Source organism: Thalassophryne amazonica, chromosome 6, assembly GCF_902500255.1.
Source record: "Thalassophryne amazonica chromosome 6, fThaAma1.1, whole genome shotgun sequence".
Taxonomy (NCBI): Eukaryota; Metazoa; Chordata; class Actinopteri; order Batrachoidiformes; family Batrachoididae; genus Thalassophryne; species Thalassophryne amazonica.
This window is the reverse complement of record NC_047108.1, coordinates 77,989,620-78,007,061: the sequence shown is the minus strand read 5'-3', so window position 1 is coordinate 78,007,061 and position 17,442 is coordinate 77,989,620. Positions and strand designations below refer to the sequence as shown.

The 17,442-nt window shown below is 44.1% G+C and overlaps 1 protein-coding gene across 1 annotated transcript in view; it reads left to right on the top strand.

Annotated features, from left to right (window-relative positions):
- Positions 1-8,710, top strand: part of apeh (acylaminoacyl-peptide hydrolase) — a 28,645-nt gene extending 19,935 nt beyond the window's left edge. The window contains exons 19-23 of the mRNA XM_034172561.1: positions 5,287-5,375; positions 7,451-7,641; positions 7,883-7,985; positions 8,066-8,172; positions 8,261-8,710. Of these exons, the coding sequence (XP_034028452.1) occupies positions 5,287-5,375; positions 7,451-7,641; positions 7,883-7,985; positions 8,066-8,172; positions 8,261-8,366 (596 nt within the window). The 3' untranslated portion in view covers positions 8,367-8,710. The remainder of the gene's footprint in view (positions 1-5,286; positions 5,376-7,450; positions 7,642-7,882; positions 7,986-8,065; positions 8,173-8,260) is intronic.
- Positions 8,711-17,442: the final 8,732 nt, after the last annotated feature.

Genomic DNA, 17,442 nt, shown 5'->3' with positions numbered 1-17,442 from the left:
ACCAGAGACGTGTGGAAGAAAATGGAAAACAACCATCAAAATGGATAGAAGAATAACCAGAATGGCAAAGGCTCACCCATTGATCAGCTCCAGGATGATCACAGACAGTCTGGAGTTACCTGTAAGTGCTGTGACAGTTAGAAGACGCCTGTGTGAAGCTAATTTATTTGCAAGAATCCCCTGAGAGTGTTATTTTTGGGTCCAAGAGCCGCAGACAGTTTGTGAGACGACCCCCAAACTCTGAATTCAAGCCACAATTCACAGTGAAGACAATGAAGCATGGTGGTGCAAGCATCATGATATGGGCATGTTTCTCCTACTATGGTTCGCTATCGTATTGATCTTAAAATTTTATTGTTTGTTTTTAAATATCTTAATGATCTTGCTCCACTGTATCTGTCTGACCTGCTCGTGTCTTATTCCTCATCACGTTCTCTTAGGTCATGAGATCAAGCTTTGCTTGTAGTTCCTCAGACAAAGCTCAAACGTAGAGGTGATAGAGCTTTTTCTGTTGTTGGTCCCAGATTGTGGAAATGACCTGCCTCTCTGTATCAGGCAGGCGGAGTTACCTCTAGTTTTTAAATCTCGTCTTAAAACATACTTGTTTTCTTTGGCATTTGACTAGAGGGTTGATGATTTTATTGTTTTTAAAAACTTTTATTGTTGCCAGTCTATTTATTTATTTTATGTCATTGTACAGCGCTTTGGTCAACTTTGTTTTTAAATGTGCTCTATAAATAAACTGGATTGGATTGGATTGGATATGGTGTTGGGCCTATATATCGCATTACCAGGTATCATGGATCAGTTTGGATATGTCAAAATACTTGAAGAGGTCATGTTGCCTTATGCTGAAGAGGACATGCCCTTGAAATGGATGTTTCAACAAGACAATGACCCCAAGCACACTAGTAAACGAGCAAAATCTTGGTTCCAAACCAACAAAATTAATGCCTCGCAGATGTGAAGAAATCATGAAAAACTGTGGTTATACAACTAAATACTAGTTTAGTGATTCACAGGATTGCTAAAAAAGCAGTTTGAACATAATAGTTTTGAGTTTGTAGCGTCAACAGCAGATGCTACCATTATTGTGAACACCCCCTTTCTACTTTTTTTTTTTTTTACTAATAACCCAGTTTCATAGCCTTAAGAGTGTGCATATCATGAATGCTTGGTCTTGTTGGATTTGTGAGAATCTACTGAATCTACTGGTACCTTGTTTCCCATGTAACAATAAGAAATATACTCAAAACCTGGATTAATCTTTTTAGTCACATAGCACTACTATTATTCTGAACACTACTGTGTGTATATATATATATATATAAGTATTTGAACACCCTGCGATTTTGCAAGTTCTCCAACTTAGAAATCATGGAGGGGTCTGAAATTTTCATCTTAGGTGCATGTCCACTGTGAGAGACATAATCTCAAAAAAAAAAATCCGGAAACCACAATGTATGATTTTTTTAAAATAATTTATTTGCATGTTACTGCTACAAATAAGTATTTGATCCCCAACCAACCAGCAAGAATTCTGGCTCACACAGACCTGTTAATTTTTCTTTAAGAAGTCCTGCACTCTGCACTCTTTACCTGTATTAACTGCACCTGAAGTCCTGCACTCTGCACTCTTTACCTGTATTAACTGCACCTGTTTGAACTTGTTACTGTATAAAAGACACCTGTTCACACACTCAATCAATCACACTCCAACCTGTCCACCATAGCCAAGACCAAAGAGCTGTCTCAGGACACCAGGGACAAAACTGTAGACCTGCACAAGGCTGGGATGGACTACAGGACAACAGGCAAGCAGCTTGGTAGACGACAACTGTCTTGATAATGATTATTTATTAGAAAGTGGAAGAAACACAAGATGACTGTCAATCTCCCTTGGTCTGGAATTCCATGCAGAATCTCACTTTGTGGGGTAATGATTCTGAGAAAGCTCAGAACTACACAGGAGGACCTGGTTAATGACCTGAAGAGAGCTGGGACCACAGTCACAACGATTACATTAGTAACACATGATGCTGTCATGGTTTAAAATCCTGCAGGGCAGCAATGTCCCCCTGCTCAAGCCAGCACATGTCCAGGCCCGTTTGAAGTTCACCAGTGACCATATGGATGATCCAGAGGAGGCATGGGAGAAGGTCATGTGGTCAGATGAGACCAGAATAGAGCTTTTTGGAATCCACTCCACTTACCATGTTTAGAGGATGAGAACATCCCCAAGAAAGCCATCCCAACCATGAAGCATGGGTTGGAAACATCATATTCTGGGGGTGCTCTTCTGCGAAGGGGACAGGACGACTGAAGGGAGGATGGATGGGGTCATGTATTGTGAGATTTTGGCAAACAACCTCCTTCCCTCAGTAAAAGCATTGAAGATGGGTCATGGCTGGGTCTTCCAGCATGACAATGACCCCAAACACACAGCCAGGGCAACTAAGAGGGGTTCTGTAAGAAGCATTTCAAGGTCCTGGAGTGGCCTGGCCAGTCTCCAGACCTGAACTCAATAGAAAATCTTTGGAGGGAGCTGAAACTCCAAACTTGAAAGATTTGGAGAAGATCTGTATGGAGGAGTGGACCAAAATCCCTGCTGCAGTGTGTGCAAACCTGGTGAAAAACTACAGGAAATATTTGACCTCTGTAATTGCAAACAAAGGCTACTGTACCAAATATTAACATTGATTTTCACAGGTGTTCAAATACTTATTTGCAGCAGTAACATACAAATAAATTATTTAAAAAAAATCATACATTGTGATTTCTGGATTTTTTTTTTTTGTTGTTGTTTTTGTTAGATTACCGTATTTTCCGGACTATAAGTCGCACTTTTTTACATGTTTTGGCCTGGGGTGCGACCTATACTCCGGTGCGACATATAAATGAAAAATATACCGGTAGGATCTCAATTAATTTACTGTAACAAAACAATTTTACGTGACAGAGTCAATCTATGTTTTAAAATGGCCACCAGAAAAGGAAATGCAATGCATCATGGGCACTGTAGTATGGTGGCCGTCCTATAGGTTATGCTGGTCGCGATAACCAATCAGAGAACAGAACGTTGGACGCGTATTCCTCACCTCACCCACAGCGTGAGAAGCTGACGAACACGGTGCTTGCTGTTATTCCAGCATGGCGAACAAAACAGCTTCAATCCTTGGATATCAGTGTGAGCAGAGTGTTTAAGTTGACGCTGAGAGCTGCGTGGGAGCACTGGGTGAGCGACGGTGGAGGATTAGCGTGTGCACTTGGAAGGAGCTGGCGTTGATGATTGTGAAAAGCGTTTGAAGCAGACGAACATGGTGTTTATTCCGGGACAGCTAACAAAACAGCTTCAACCCTTGGATATCAGTGTGAGCAGAGTTGACACCGAGAGCTGCATGGGAGCACTGAGCGACGGCGGAGGATTAGCGTCTGCACTTGGAAGGAGCTGTATCGACACCGCTGGGCGGTCATGAGCTGCGCAGGTAGGCGCTGCATGGTTTGGCTCGCAATGTGGTCCGCAAAATACAAACATATCCGTAGGTAAAATGCAGCTCACGAGAGGGCACTCGAGGCTTGTGTGTCTGTTCCTGCGACTTCTGACTACCATAGAAAAATAAAAATTTCAACGTTACTGATAACTTAACAAGACAACGGAGAAGGCCCGAAAAAATGCCACCAAAAAGAAAATCATACTCTGCAGATTACAAGTTAAGACTGGTTAAATATGCATCCGAAAACGGTAGCCGTCACAATATTATCATCTGAACTTTTCATGTTAACATACCTGTATGTCCATGGGACTTATAGTCCAGTGCAACTTATTTATGGTTTATTTTTCTTTATAATGGATAAAGTGGCTGGTGCGACTTATACTCCGGTGCGACTTATAGTCCGGAAAATACGGTATGTCTCTCACAGAGGACATGCACCTAAGATGAAAATTTCAGACCCCTCCATGATTTCTAAGTGGGAGAACTTGCAAAATCGCAGGGTGTTCAAATACTTATTTTCCTCACTGTATATAGCTCTTTTACATCTGCATCAAAAGCTCAAAGCGCTTTACAATTTTGCCTCACATTCACCCATTCACACAAACGCACTCACACACCAATGTCAGGGTGCTGCCATGCAAGACGCTCACTACACACTGGGAGCAACTAGGGGATTAAAGACCTTGCCCAAGGGCCCTTAGTGATTTTCCAGTCTGGCTGGATTTTGAACCGAGGATCCTCTGGTCTGAAGCCCATCCATCACTTAATCACTAGACAAACACATGTGCTTTAGTCAGCAACACAGGTTGTTGTTTGTATTTTCACATACAGTATTAAACACCAAAGACAGAAGTGAATATCCAGCCAAAGTGATAAAGCCAGTTTTAAGGCAATTCATTGTTCAGAGTGTACACTATATGTTAAAAGCGAAGTGGCCTCTGTGTATGCGTCTGTGTGTGCACCTTTGATCACAGACAAACTGGGGAGAGCTGACATTTGGCCTTTGATATGCTTATGTATTTTGGGTCAAGGATGAATGCAGCCAAAACGAAACGATAGGACTATTATTTTTGGAGAAACTACAGATATTGGCTAACAACAGTGAACAATGGATGTCAATAATTACATACTGGACTCGCACGCCATTCCAGCAGGGGGCGGTAAATCATCTATATATTAAAAGCCAAGTGGCCTGTGTGTGTGTGTGTGTGTGTGTGTGTGTGTGTGTGTGTGTGTGTGTGTGTGTGTGTGTGTGTGTGTGTGTGTGTGTGTGTGTGTGTGTGTGTGTGTGTGTGTGTGTGTGTGCGCGTGTGTGTGTGCGTGCGTGCGTGCGTGCGTGCGTGCGTGTACCTTTGAACACAGACAAACTGGGGAGAGCCGACATTTGCTGTTTGGTATGCTTATGTATTTTGGGTTAAGGATGAATGCTGCCAAAACAAAACATTGATAGGAGTAATATTTTTGGAGAAATTAGGGATATTATATAACACTGCTTAAGTGACTTGGTGCATCCAAAGTCTCTATTTAACTGAATTGATATGCTCAAATACACCTCTGTAGTTGCCATGGAGCTACAGCAAGCATGTCAGCCTCTTTTTTTCTTGACCATGTTTTCCTCATTGGCTGATTGTTAAAAATGAGTCTTCAGGTCTCAAACAAACTTTTATAATTATAGACTGCTATCAATATGAATAAATGTGTGCTGTGTAAGTGAGGACATATAAAAACACTATTGACTAATTCATAGGTGGTAATGAGTGTGTTTGTTAATGTTTTTGATTCCCCCCTCCAGTGAACTACCGTGGTTCTCTTGGATACGGCCAGGATAATATCCTCTCACTACCTGGCAATGTGGGTTCCCAGGATGTCAAAGATGTTCAAGTGAGGACAAAACACTAATGTATCCAAAATTGATGATATTATTATTATTATTATTATTTTAATTAACATACCTCTGCCCTGAACATGATGTTTGCTGGATTGTAAACAGGATTAATGAAAAACTATGGAACTGATTTTTATTTTGTTTATTTTGTTTTTGTTTATTCACTTAGATTCTCAGACAACTATGCATGAACGGGCAGATCCAATAATTTTACCTTGATTAGAGTGCATACCTCCTAAGTACAGTTATACACCCAAATTAGTGCTTTCCTTGTTTAGATTCATTATGACTGTAAATGTAACTCGTTGCCATGACTCCTGTGACTGTTTCTTATGTAATCATTTTTGTATTTCCTCTGCCATCAAAGTTCTGTTGAATCTGTGTGGGTGATTGATTTGTCACCAGGATTATTAAAAAGCATGTAGACTGATATTTGTGAAATTTGATGGACTGATTGTGTCAGTCCAGGAATGTCTTTTTTCACATTTTTCAGCATAGCTAGAGGTCATTTTTGTCACTTTTTCATGAAATGACACATATACATCATTGTTAAAAACCAGGTTGTTTATTTAAATGTCAATAAACATACAGTTTGCAAATCCAATAAAAACAACTTAATTCCTAGTGCTATAATTAGTTTAGGGTTAGGTTTAACATGGTTGAAGGGCCTGTTGTCTTTTGGTAGAGGTAGGGTTTGTGCCCGAACATTGCCCTCCTTCTACAACTTCTTGTGTTGGTTGCTCGCTTGAGTGGTTGCCATAGCAGATCACTTGTTGTGCCTGTCTCATATTGTCCCTGAATTTCACGACTGTCTTCCTCCATCAGCTTCCACCATCTGATTTTTGGTTCAGCTCTCACTCTCTTCATCTTTTTCATTTCCAAAGTCATCTGACAAACTATTTTCCAATGCTGTCTAGTTATACTCTCCCATGCCACCACGGTACAGTCTCTTTTTTTTTTTAGGTTGTGCACCGTCTACCAGTCTTATACGTCACCCTGTGCTTTTTCTTTTTAAAATATTAATAGTCATTTACAGTCATTTTTTCAAAATCTACTGCCATCTGCCCTTCCACATTCCGCTCCTTGATACCATATCTACCCATTACTTCTTCATCACCTCTGTTCTCTTCACCAACATGTCCACTGAATTCTGCTGTAACCACCACTCTTTCATGCTTGGGAATATTCTCTGCCACATCATCTAACTCACTCCAGAAATCTTATTTCTCCTTCATCTCACAACCTACGTAATTATGGCACTTATGCACTGATGGCATTCATCATCACTCCCTCAGTTTCCAGCATAGACACTTGCTTCACCTTTAACACACTGAATATGCTCTTCCTTTAGGATGACCCAACACCATTTCCCCTCTCCTCCACACCATGATACAGTTTGAACCCACCTCCAATGCTCCTCATCTTCTTTCATTTACACTTGGTCTCTTGTACACACATGATGTCTACCTTTCTTTTCTCTATCATATCAACCTATATGGTTCTAAAATGATACTTTTTTGATGAGTGATGGGGTTGTAGACTATGCCAGTATATTATACAGTGTGAGTTTGCAATGCCCATTTAAGAACACAATTTGTAAATTACCATTATATGGATTGGGTTAGCTTTATTATGTTTACACATGTGGAGGTTGAGAATCAATGCATCTAATTTCTAAAAAAAAAACAAACAAACCTCAATTTCCCTCAGGAAGTCTTCCCAAGGGATTAATTAAGGTATATCTAATCTAATCTAATTATTGCTTATCCGGAGAAGTGGTTGAACTAACCTCCATTAAAAGGTTAGTTGTTTTTGACCCATTTCAGCCAAGAAATGGGTTCTCAGATCAGCGTAATTTCTGCTCTTTGGTGAGTTTTACACAGGTCTCAGTTTTGGTCATTTCACATATCTTTGTTTTTTTTGTTTGTTTGTTTGTTTGTTTGTTTGTTTTTTGTTTGTTTGTTTTTTTCATTTTCACAGTTTCAAATTTTATCCTTATATTTTTTGCTTTTTTTTTCTCACATGCTCTATTTATTTGTTGACAGTACTTGTTTGATTCTCTTCCCTCCAGTTTGCTGTGGAAAATGTTTTGAGTAGTGGGAGTTTTGACACCGAGAAGGTGGCAGTTGTTGGAGGCTCCCATGGAGGTTTCATCGCCTGTCATCTGATTGGTCAATATCCAGGGTTCTACAAGGCCTGTGTGGCTTGTAATCCTGTCACCAACGTGGCCTCTATGATTGGCAGCACAGACATCCCAGACTGGTACATTAGACACATCCATGTTTATTTAGTCATTTCGTAAACTGCCAGTCAGCTTTAAACTCATGTCTTTTCTCCTTGGCACCTCTGCCATCCTGCAATGATGCGGTGTTGGGAAGTGGGTGTGATAAAGGCATCTTGTGCGCCTCGCTGCAGAGCAAGGATGTATTCATTTTTGTCGGCAAACACGGCAGAACACCCCAAGGCTGTTGAGTAATAACACTTCCCACTGTGGTTTACACAGGTGCATGGCTGTGGCTGGCTACGACTACAGCGCAGAGTGTCTGCCTGACCCTGCCATCTGGGAACAAATGTTAAACAAGTCTCCCATTAAATACACCAAGCAGGTCTGTGTCTTCTGCCCGTCTTCACTCACTATGTATGCATGTTCATGTAACAATCTCAGCTGATGTCTCACTTTCTGTAGGTGAAGACTCCAGTCTTGCTCACCTTGGGTGAAGATGACAAGCGTGTGCCAAGCAAGCAGGGAATTGAATATTACAAAGCTCTAAAAGCAATGCAAGTGCCAGTCCGGTAAGCATTTCTTTATCTCTTATTTCTGAACCTGACTGAATAAGGAGGGCTTCTGTCGCTCATTAATGCTGTGATACTCTTCGTTAAGGTTGCTGTGGTACCCAGGGAACAACCACTCTCTCTCCAAGGTGGATGCTGAGTCTGACGGCTTTATGAACATTGCTCTGTGGATATCTCGGCACTTGTTTCAGTGACGGTTGCTCAGATAAAAGATGAGAATGGCACTACTGTTTTTAAGAGAGGTACTACTCTCTGTTTTCAGGAGACTTTGAGATCCAAGCCAAAGCTTTTGTTCTCTTAACAAAAATACACTTTGTTTGATGTAACTTGTGTGTTTTGTGGGGGATTTTTGTCATTTATGATAAACAGTTCATTGCTCACACAATATGAAGGGCTTTTTTAAAAATATTGGTAGGTTTGTTTCAAGCTGCATTGCACCTCAATTTTGTTTTCTGTAATTACTGTTCTGTTTAAAGAGAAACCTTTCTTGAAAATTGATTGTATGATGCGGTTTACTGAATAAAAACTACTGGTTTGATTTGAATCTTATGGTCAGTTGCTGAAATGGAATCATTTATTAAACTAATGAAGCCAAGTTATGACTGGGTGTATTGCTTCCCACTGAAAGAATCAACCTTGTGCCGTGTGTGAATGAATATTATAGATTTTCTTTAAACTGTAAAATGCATTTTACAATACTACACTCAGGTCCTTTAATTCAAGGGGTTTAATATACATATATCGCATTAACCATTTAGGAATTATGGCCATTTTGTATACAGTGCCTCCAGTTTGAGAAATTAAATCCTTATTTATATAGCACTTGAAAAGTGCTCAGCATGAACCGCAACAATAATACAAAATCTGGCATTCATAAGAACAGTTAAAATTAAATGTCAAGTCCCTTCAGCAGGTAGAGCCGTTCAGGAATGGAGTGACAAGGAATGGAGGTTGAAATTCATTCCCAAACAAATGGGACAGCACTTGCTAAAATGACATTGGTAGCTAATGTCATACTTACCGCACCAACAGTGATGCTATTTTTCACAATGCCAGTTCCAGGATGTTTTGCAACTTGTGTGGGTTGTAATGACTGTACTGTAAATAGTTCACACTTCACTTTTGTTTTTCTTTTGCTCTGTACTTTCACATGGCGGACTTGAGATATTGGCCGTTTTTATGGTCAGTCCGAACCAGAAATGGTTGGCTGGCCCCCTTGAGGCAGTGTTTCCATTACTGTAAGTCAAGTTTAACAATCAGCAGCGCCTTGTTCCTCACGTTCTACTTGCATTCTGCTGGGGCAACTTCTTTGAATAGAATGTACAGGGGTGCATCTTGTCCTCCACAGAACACTAGGACAATGCTGCCCTATCCAGCACAGTCAGTACAGGGGCTGTGGTGACCCAGTCTTAACTGCTGGAATGCATGCTGTTCAAGAGGTGTCTAGAAATTTGACATTGATAGAGGGTTGGATGATGGAATGGTGCAATGAATTAGCAGGAGAAATTTACTAAACCTAGGAATTGTTAGAGCTGATTGTGAGACTTAGCAGCAGGCCAGTCCACCACTGCACTAACCTTGGTAGGATCCACCCACCTTGTCAGAAAAGATTATAAGTCCTAAAAAAAAAGACAGGTTTGGTAGAACTTACATTTCGCAGTTTTCACGAAGAAATGATTCTCCTATAGGCACTGTAAAGCTTGTCTGGCATGACTTATGTTCTGACATAAACGATCAGAATGTTGTCTAAACACAAGGTCATTCCATATTTCTTGAAGCACATTATTCAGATTTTCAAAGACAGCGGGTGCATTTAAAGGGCCTGACACATCAACAACTGTGGACAGTCCATAGTCTTTCTTCAGGGGCTGAGTTCCTGAGTCAGGCTCAGGTTTGATAGTGTCCTTTAAAAAAAAAAAAACCTGCTTGATTTGTGCCAGGCACATAGAAACACTCGAGCACTGCAAGTACTCGGTGTTTAAAAAGAAAAACAAAGTAAGAATGAAACACCTTGAGCCAGGATCCTGCAGGTCCAATGAAACTGAACCTTTTCTGACATGGCAAGTGGCAGCTGTGACTGAACCAATGTCAGGTCCTGATTTAGTCTTCAGTGTTTTCACATCCTGCAGTAAAAGTCACACAACCACACATCAAACATTCATTAGTCATAACAACAATACTTACAGTTGATACAGAAGGATATTTCATATATAATTACATATTGACACATTGCCCTATGTTTACTTTATATCCAGTTTTTTAATGTCCCATTTCTTGGAGGCTTTTTGATCAGACAAACAAACAAACTAAACTTTGTCACCATTTTTGCTGTTTTTACCCCATAACTCCATAAAATTCAACCATAGTCCAAACTATACTTTTTTGGAATATCCATCCATTCCATCCATTTTCTTCTGCTTTATCCGGAGTCAGGTCGCGGGGGCAGCAGCTCAAGCAAAGCTGCCCATACCTCCCGATCCACACACACCTCCCCCAGCTCCTCTGGGGGAACCCCAAGGCATTCCCAAGCCAGCCGAGAGGCGTAGTCCCTCCAGCGTGTCCTGGGTCTTCCCCGGGGCCTCCTCCCGATGGGACATGCCCGGAACACCTCTCCAGCGAGGCGTCCGGGGGCATCCGGAAAAGATGCCCGAGCCACCTCAACTGGCTCCTTTCGACGTGGAGGAGCAGCAGCTCGACTCTGAGCTCCTCCCGAGTGACCGAGCTCCTCACCCTATCTCTAAGGGAGCGCCCAGCCACCCTGCGGAGGAAACTCATCTCGGCCGCTTGTACGCACAATCTCGTTCTTTCGGTCATGAGCCAAATCTCATGACCATAGGTGAGGATCAGAACGTACATCGATCGGTAAATCCAAAGCTTTGTCCCCCTACTCAGCTCTCTCTTCACCACGACGATCCGATACAGCAACCGCATCACTGCAGATGCTGCACCGATCCGTCTATCGATCTCACGCTCCAAGACAACAAGACCCCGAGATACTTAAACTCGTCCACTTGAGGCAAGGACACTCCACTGACCTGAAGAGGGCAAAGCACCTTTTTCCGGTCGAGAACTATGGCCTCGGATTTGGAGGTGTTGATTTTCATCCCGGACGCTTCACACTCGGCTGCAAACCACCCCAGTGCACGTTGAAGGTCCTGATTTGACAAAGCCAACAGAACCACATCGTCCACAAACAGCAGAGACGAGATTCTGTGGTTCCCAAACCAGACCCCCTCTACACCCTGGCTGCACCTAGAAATTCTGTCCATAAAGATAATGAACAGAACCGGTAACAAAGGGCAGCCCTGGTGGAGGCCAATGTGCACTGGAAACAGGTATGACTTACTACCGGCAGTGCAAACCAAGCTCCTGCTGCGGTCGTACAGGGACCGGATAGCCCTTAGCAAAGGACCCTGGACCCCATACTCCCGGAGCACCCCCCACAGGGTGCCCCGAGGGACACGGTCAAACGCCTTCTCCAGATCCACAAAGCACATGTGGACTGGTTGGGAGAACTCCCATGAACCCTCGAGCACCTGATGGAGCGCGTAGAGCTGGTCTAGTGTGCTGCGACCAGGACGAAAACCACACTGCTCCTCCTGAATCCGAGGTTCAAGTATCGGTCGAATTCTCCTCTCCAGTACTCTGGAATAGACCTTACCGGGGAGGCTGAGGAGTGTGATCCCCCTGTAGTTGGAACACACCCTCCGGTCCCCCTTATTAAACAGAGGGACCACCACCCTGGTCTGCCAATCCAGAGGCACTGTCCCCAACCACCACGCAATGTTGCAGAGGCGTGTCAGCCAAGACAGTCCGACAACATCCAGAGATTTAAGATACTCAGGACGGATTTCATCCACCCCAGGAGCCTTGCCACCGAGGAGCTTTCTAACCACCTCGGTGACTTCGGCCTGGGTAATGGATGAGTCTGCCTCTGAGTCCCCAGCCTCTGCTTCCTCTTTGGAAGACGTGACGATGGGATTGAGGAGATCCTCGAAGTATTCCTTCCACCGCCCGACAACATCCCCAGTCAGGGTCAACAGCTCCCCACCCGCACCGTAGACAGTGCTGTTGGAGAGCTGCTTCCGCCTCCTGAGCTGTCGGACGGTTTGCCAGAATTTCTTCGAGGCCGACTGATAGTCCTCCTCGATGGCCTCCCTGAACTCCTCCCAGACCCGGGTTTTTGCCTCTGCGACCGCACGGGCTGTGGCACGCTTGGCCTGCCGGTACCTGTCAGCTGCCTCCGGGGTCCCACCTACCAACAAAAACAAGTAGGACTCCTTCTTCGGCTTGACAGCATCCCTTACTTCCGGTGTCCACCACCGGATTCAGGGATTGCTGCCGCGACAGGCACCAGAGACCTTGTGACCACAGCTACAAGCGGCTGCATCGACAATGGAGGTGGAGAACATGGTCCACTCGGACTCCATGTCTCCAACCTCCCCCGGGATCTGGGAGAAGCTCTCCCCGAGGTGGGAGTTGAAGACCTCGCTGACAGAGGGTTCCGCCAGTCGTTCCCAGCAGACCCTCACAATACGTTTGGGCCTGCCAGGTCTGACCGGCTTCCTCCCCTTTTTGGAATAGTTTTCAGACAAAGAATGTGGTATATTTCTCAATATGATTGGAACATTTTTAAATTTTGACCTTTATGTAATTATTCATTGACCCCCTACCTGGCTATAACTGCCACCCTGTGATGGTTATCATACATTTTTGTGTAGGCCACGGTACACTGAGGCTGGATTCTAAGTGTCGTTTTGTCCTCTTAAGTGTTACCATTTCTTCCATAGAAATCAACAAATAATCTGGCAAAGCAATGGGGAACAGTGCAGGACAAAAGTAGTGACACAAACGGACAGACGAGCCATGGGTGGTGTGATAGGGAATGTGAAGCAGCTATGGGGGAGACCGGATGATAAAGGCATGCCTACAAATACACACAGGAACTGACAAAGACAGAGTGACTATAAACCACAAATGAGCACTGGGGGTGAGTAGACGTGGTTGTTGGTACAGGTGAAACGGGCAGCCGCCTGGGGTGGCATTTTTCATGACACATTGGGGGCAGCATAAGCACGTAAGAAAAATCATCTGCTCTGCAAAGTGGTTTTCTGTTATGTGTCATATCACTGTGTGGAGACTTGGCAAATTGGCATCCCTTGCTTGCTGAGAAGGTGCACAGCACGCAGGGAAGAAACATCCCTTAGACAGTAATGACAAGACTAACCCCCCACCCCCACCGTTAAACCTGCCTCAGCTTAATTTTTATTGAAAATACATATTTTTTTCCCATCTGAATGGACACATTGAATGCGGCTCGACAGTGGTGTGCATGTGCTCTACATTTGAGCTGGCCACGCGAATGTGCCCAACTGTGTGGTGTGCACTCAAGATTCCTGTACAAGGATTTCAAATGCAGGTCAGATTTGCCAGACTGTAGTTTGAATGTCCATTTCTGTGGCATTTGGGCTCAACTGTGCTCCAGTGTGATGGTCAGGACATTCGGCCAGGATTCAACATGCTTGATCAATTCGAACAGCCCCTCGAACGCTCTCCGAATGCTTTGAATTGCATACGAATTGCTGTACGAATGTTATGACTGCAGTCAGATTATGGTACAACTGCACCTCAATCGCCGTTTGATTGTTTTCTAACAGCGCAGCACGAGTGTGGAGTGCATGTGCTCTTGACGCATGAAAGTTCCGACTGCTGTAAGAATGCTATACGAGGAGTTTGAATGCAGCTCGAATGGCTGGAATCCTTATTTGTACGGCCTTCGGGCTTATTTATTCAGGCTAGTGTGATGAGGGGTATAAGATATAGAAAGGGGGCAGCCGGGGCAGACCACAACAGTAACTGCTGCAAAAGGTGCATCAACAAAGTATTGAGTGTGAGCTGTGTGAGCAGCAGCTGTGTGAGCAGCAGCTGTGTGAGCAGCAGCTGTGTGAGCAGCAGCTGTGTGAGCAGCAGCTGTGAGCAGCAGCTGTGTGAGCAGCAGCTGTGTGAGCAGCAGCTGTGTGAGCAGCAGCTGTGTGAGCAGCAGCTGTGTGAGCAGCAGTATGAGCAGAGCGAGCAGTAGCGGCATGAGCAGCAGCAGTGCAGATGGCTGTACCACTTGCTACAGCTTGTGACCACGTTTTGGGGTCCTTTGGCTGGACTGCGGCCGTGTTGGTGCCCCATCCAGGCTTGTGGCTCATTGAGGGTCGCAAATCACGTCTGTGGCTCATCTGATGTCTGCCGGTCGAACCGTGGCTCGCTTTGGGAGGCTGCTAGCCGGGACTTTGAATCTCTGGAGGCCTATAGCCTAACCTGTGACTCGGCGGCGGTTGTCAGCTGGATCCGCGACTTGCCGGAGCCTATTGGCCGGGCCTGCTGCAGCGGCAGAGGCTGCCATTGCATCGGCAGTCAGTCGTATCTGCGGGGAAGCCGGGATGTTTCAGGACAAGCTAAACACTAAGTTATGCTAAGCTAACTGAGCTAGCTGTGCTCACCTTGGCTGACTATTGCTGTGATTTTTATTTTGTTTTATTTTATTTTACTATTTTATTAATTTTAGGAGTGGGTTAACTTCTGGGGTTTTTGGTGTTTTCTATGAAACTTTTATATGATGCTGCCAGAGAGGGTGGCTCTCTTGGAGAGCCATGTTCGTAAGTTGGAACAGCTTATTAGCCTTGTGGAGATTGATGTTATGGGCATGGTTGATGTTGAGCCAGCTGTTATGCCTATTGGCATTAGTAAGGAGGTGCTGGCTGGGGAGGATGGTTTTTCAGACTGTGGTCGGGTGGAGGAAGTCACGTGTGGAGACTTGGCAAAGTGGTATCCCCTGCTTGCTGAGAAGGTGCACAGCACGCGGGAAGAAACATCCCTTAGACAGTAACGACAAGACGAACCCTAACCCTAAAAGCCCCCCCCCCCGTTAAACCTGCCTCAGATGTGATGCAGATGCCGACTAATGTTCAATGTATTCCTGGGGCGAGAGCTCCTGACATTTCCTCCCACCTCAGGGTACTGACGCTGCAAAAGGGTGACCAAACTAAGAAACATGACATAAAATACAGTCATATAATTATTCATGTTGGTGCCAATGATGTTAAGATGAAGCACTGAGAAGTCACGAAAATGAATATAGAGAGGACTGTGACCTTGCTAGAAGGTCATTAATAGTCTCTGGTCCCCTCCCCTCCCAGGGTGGTGATGAGGTTTTTAGCAGGCTGTTGTCATTAAATAGGTGGCTGGCACAGTTTTGTACACAACACGGTTTTTGTTTTGTTGATAATTGGCCTTCTTTCTGGGCCGGCGTGATTTGCTGATGCCAGATGGCTTTCACCCTACTAGGGAAGGCGCTGCCATTCTGTCCGCGAATATAGATAGGGCTCTGCAGGGAGGGTAACACTAGGAGTATACAGCAGGTCGCAGAGCAGGGGATGAATGTGGGTGTGGGATCCACTAGTTTAGCAGAGAATTTAGTGCAGACAATCCAAGGTCGTGATAGTGGTTTTTTCAGGAGGGAGATTTATCAGGTTGAGACTGTGGCCTGCTCCTGTAGACATGTTCGTAGTAATTATAGGGGGACATGTTTTTCAAATTTAATACCTATTACTATATTGGATGACGTTGGGATTGAGGATGGCCCGCTGGCTGTTCCTGCTGTATTAAATATTTTGTGTCTGATGCCTGCGATCCGTGTGGAGTGTATCAATCTTAAACCTATTTTCAGGTACCTCAGAAATGTTGGTTTGGAACCACCTGTAAACCCAAACAGTCCAATTGTCAACTCTGCCAAGGTCCTTAGTTTGGGTTTTATTAATATTAGATCACTGTCTTCCAAATATATGTTGATAAATGATCTAATTGTGGATCACCATTTGGATATGATTGATTTGTGTGAAACCTGGCTTAGGCCTACAGCTGTCCTTCCCCTGAATGAGGCCTGCCCACCGGCATACACATTTAGTCATGTTTCCCATGGTACGAGGCAAGGCGGGGGTGTTGCTTTTATTTACAGGTTTAGGTTTACTTTATTAACTGTTGGGAGTCACAAGTATAAATCATTTGAGCATCTGATTCTCCGCTCTGCCCATGATGCAACATATTGTTTGGAGCAGAAGTATGGACATCAGTCGTGTTATTTTGTCATTGTTTATAGGCCCCATGGCCCACATTCTGAGTTCTTGGATGAATTTTTTGAGCCACTGCAGTCTGCTTATAGAAAACATCACTCCCAGAGACAGTGCTTATTAGAATGGTGAATGATTTTCTGTGTGCAATGGATTCAGACACCACGATGGTTTTGGTGCTTTTAGATCTTAGTGCTGCGTTTGATACTGTGGATCAACGTGATTTACTTGATAGGGTGGAAAATTACTTTGGGATTACTGGAAGTGTCCTTGCTTGGTTGACGTCTTACTTGTCCAGTCGTTCTCATTGTGTTGTGTATAATAACACTACCTCTGGCCTTGGTGAAATGAAATTTGGGGTTCCACAGGGGTCTGTGTTAGGCCCCTTGCGTTTCTCACTTTATATAGCGCCCCTTGGCCATATTCTGTGGCATTATGGGATTGCCTTTCATTGCTATGCTGATGATACCCAATTGTACATGCCGATAACTGCTGGTAATCTTACCCATATAAAATCCTGAGAAGATTGCCTTGTATCTGTGAGAGGTTGGTTGTCTGGTAACTTCCTACTCTTGAATTCTTATAAGACTGAAATGATGGTTCTTGGTCCAGGCAGACATTGACATCAATTTGACCAGCTGGTGCTTCGTTTGGGTTCATGTGTTATACATCATAAGGACAAGGTGAGGAATCTTGGGGTACTTTTTGATCCTACGTTGTCCTTTGACCTCCACATTGGAGATATTATGAGGACTGCCTTCTTCCATCTGCGAAACAGCAAGGATTTGTCCCATCCTGTCTATGCTTGATGCTGAGACTTTGAAACATGCATTTATCTCCTCGAGATTGGATTATTTTAATGCTTTATTTACTAGTCTGCCGCAGTCCAGCATTAGGGGCATTCAGTTGGTACAGAATGCTGCTGCCAGACTTTTGACACAAAGTAGAAAGTTTGACCACATTACACCCATTCTGGCGTCCCTTCATTGGCTTCCGGTTTCTGCAAGATTGGATTTTAAAGTTCTGTTGCTGGTCTATAAATTGTTCACGGACTGGCTCCTTCCTACCTGGTGCACTTGGTCAAGCCCTACATACCTGTGCGGCCCTTGCGTTCACAGGGTGCAGGGCTTCTGTGTGTTCCAAGGGTGAACAA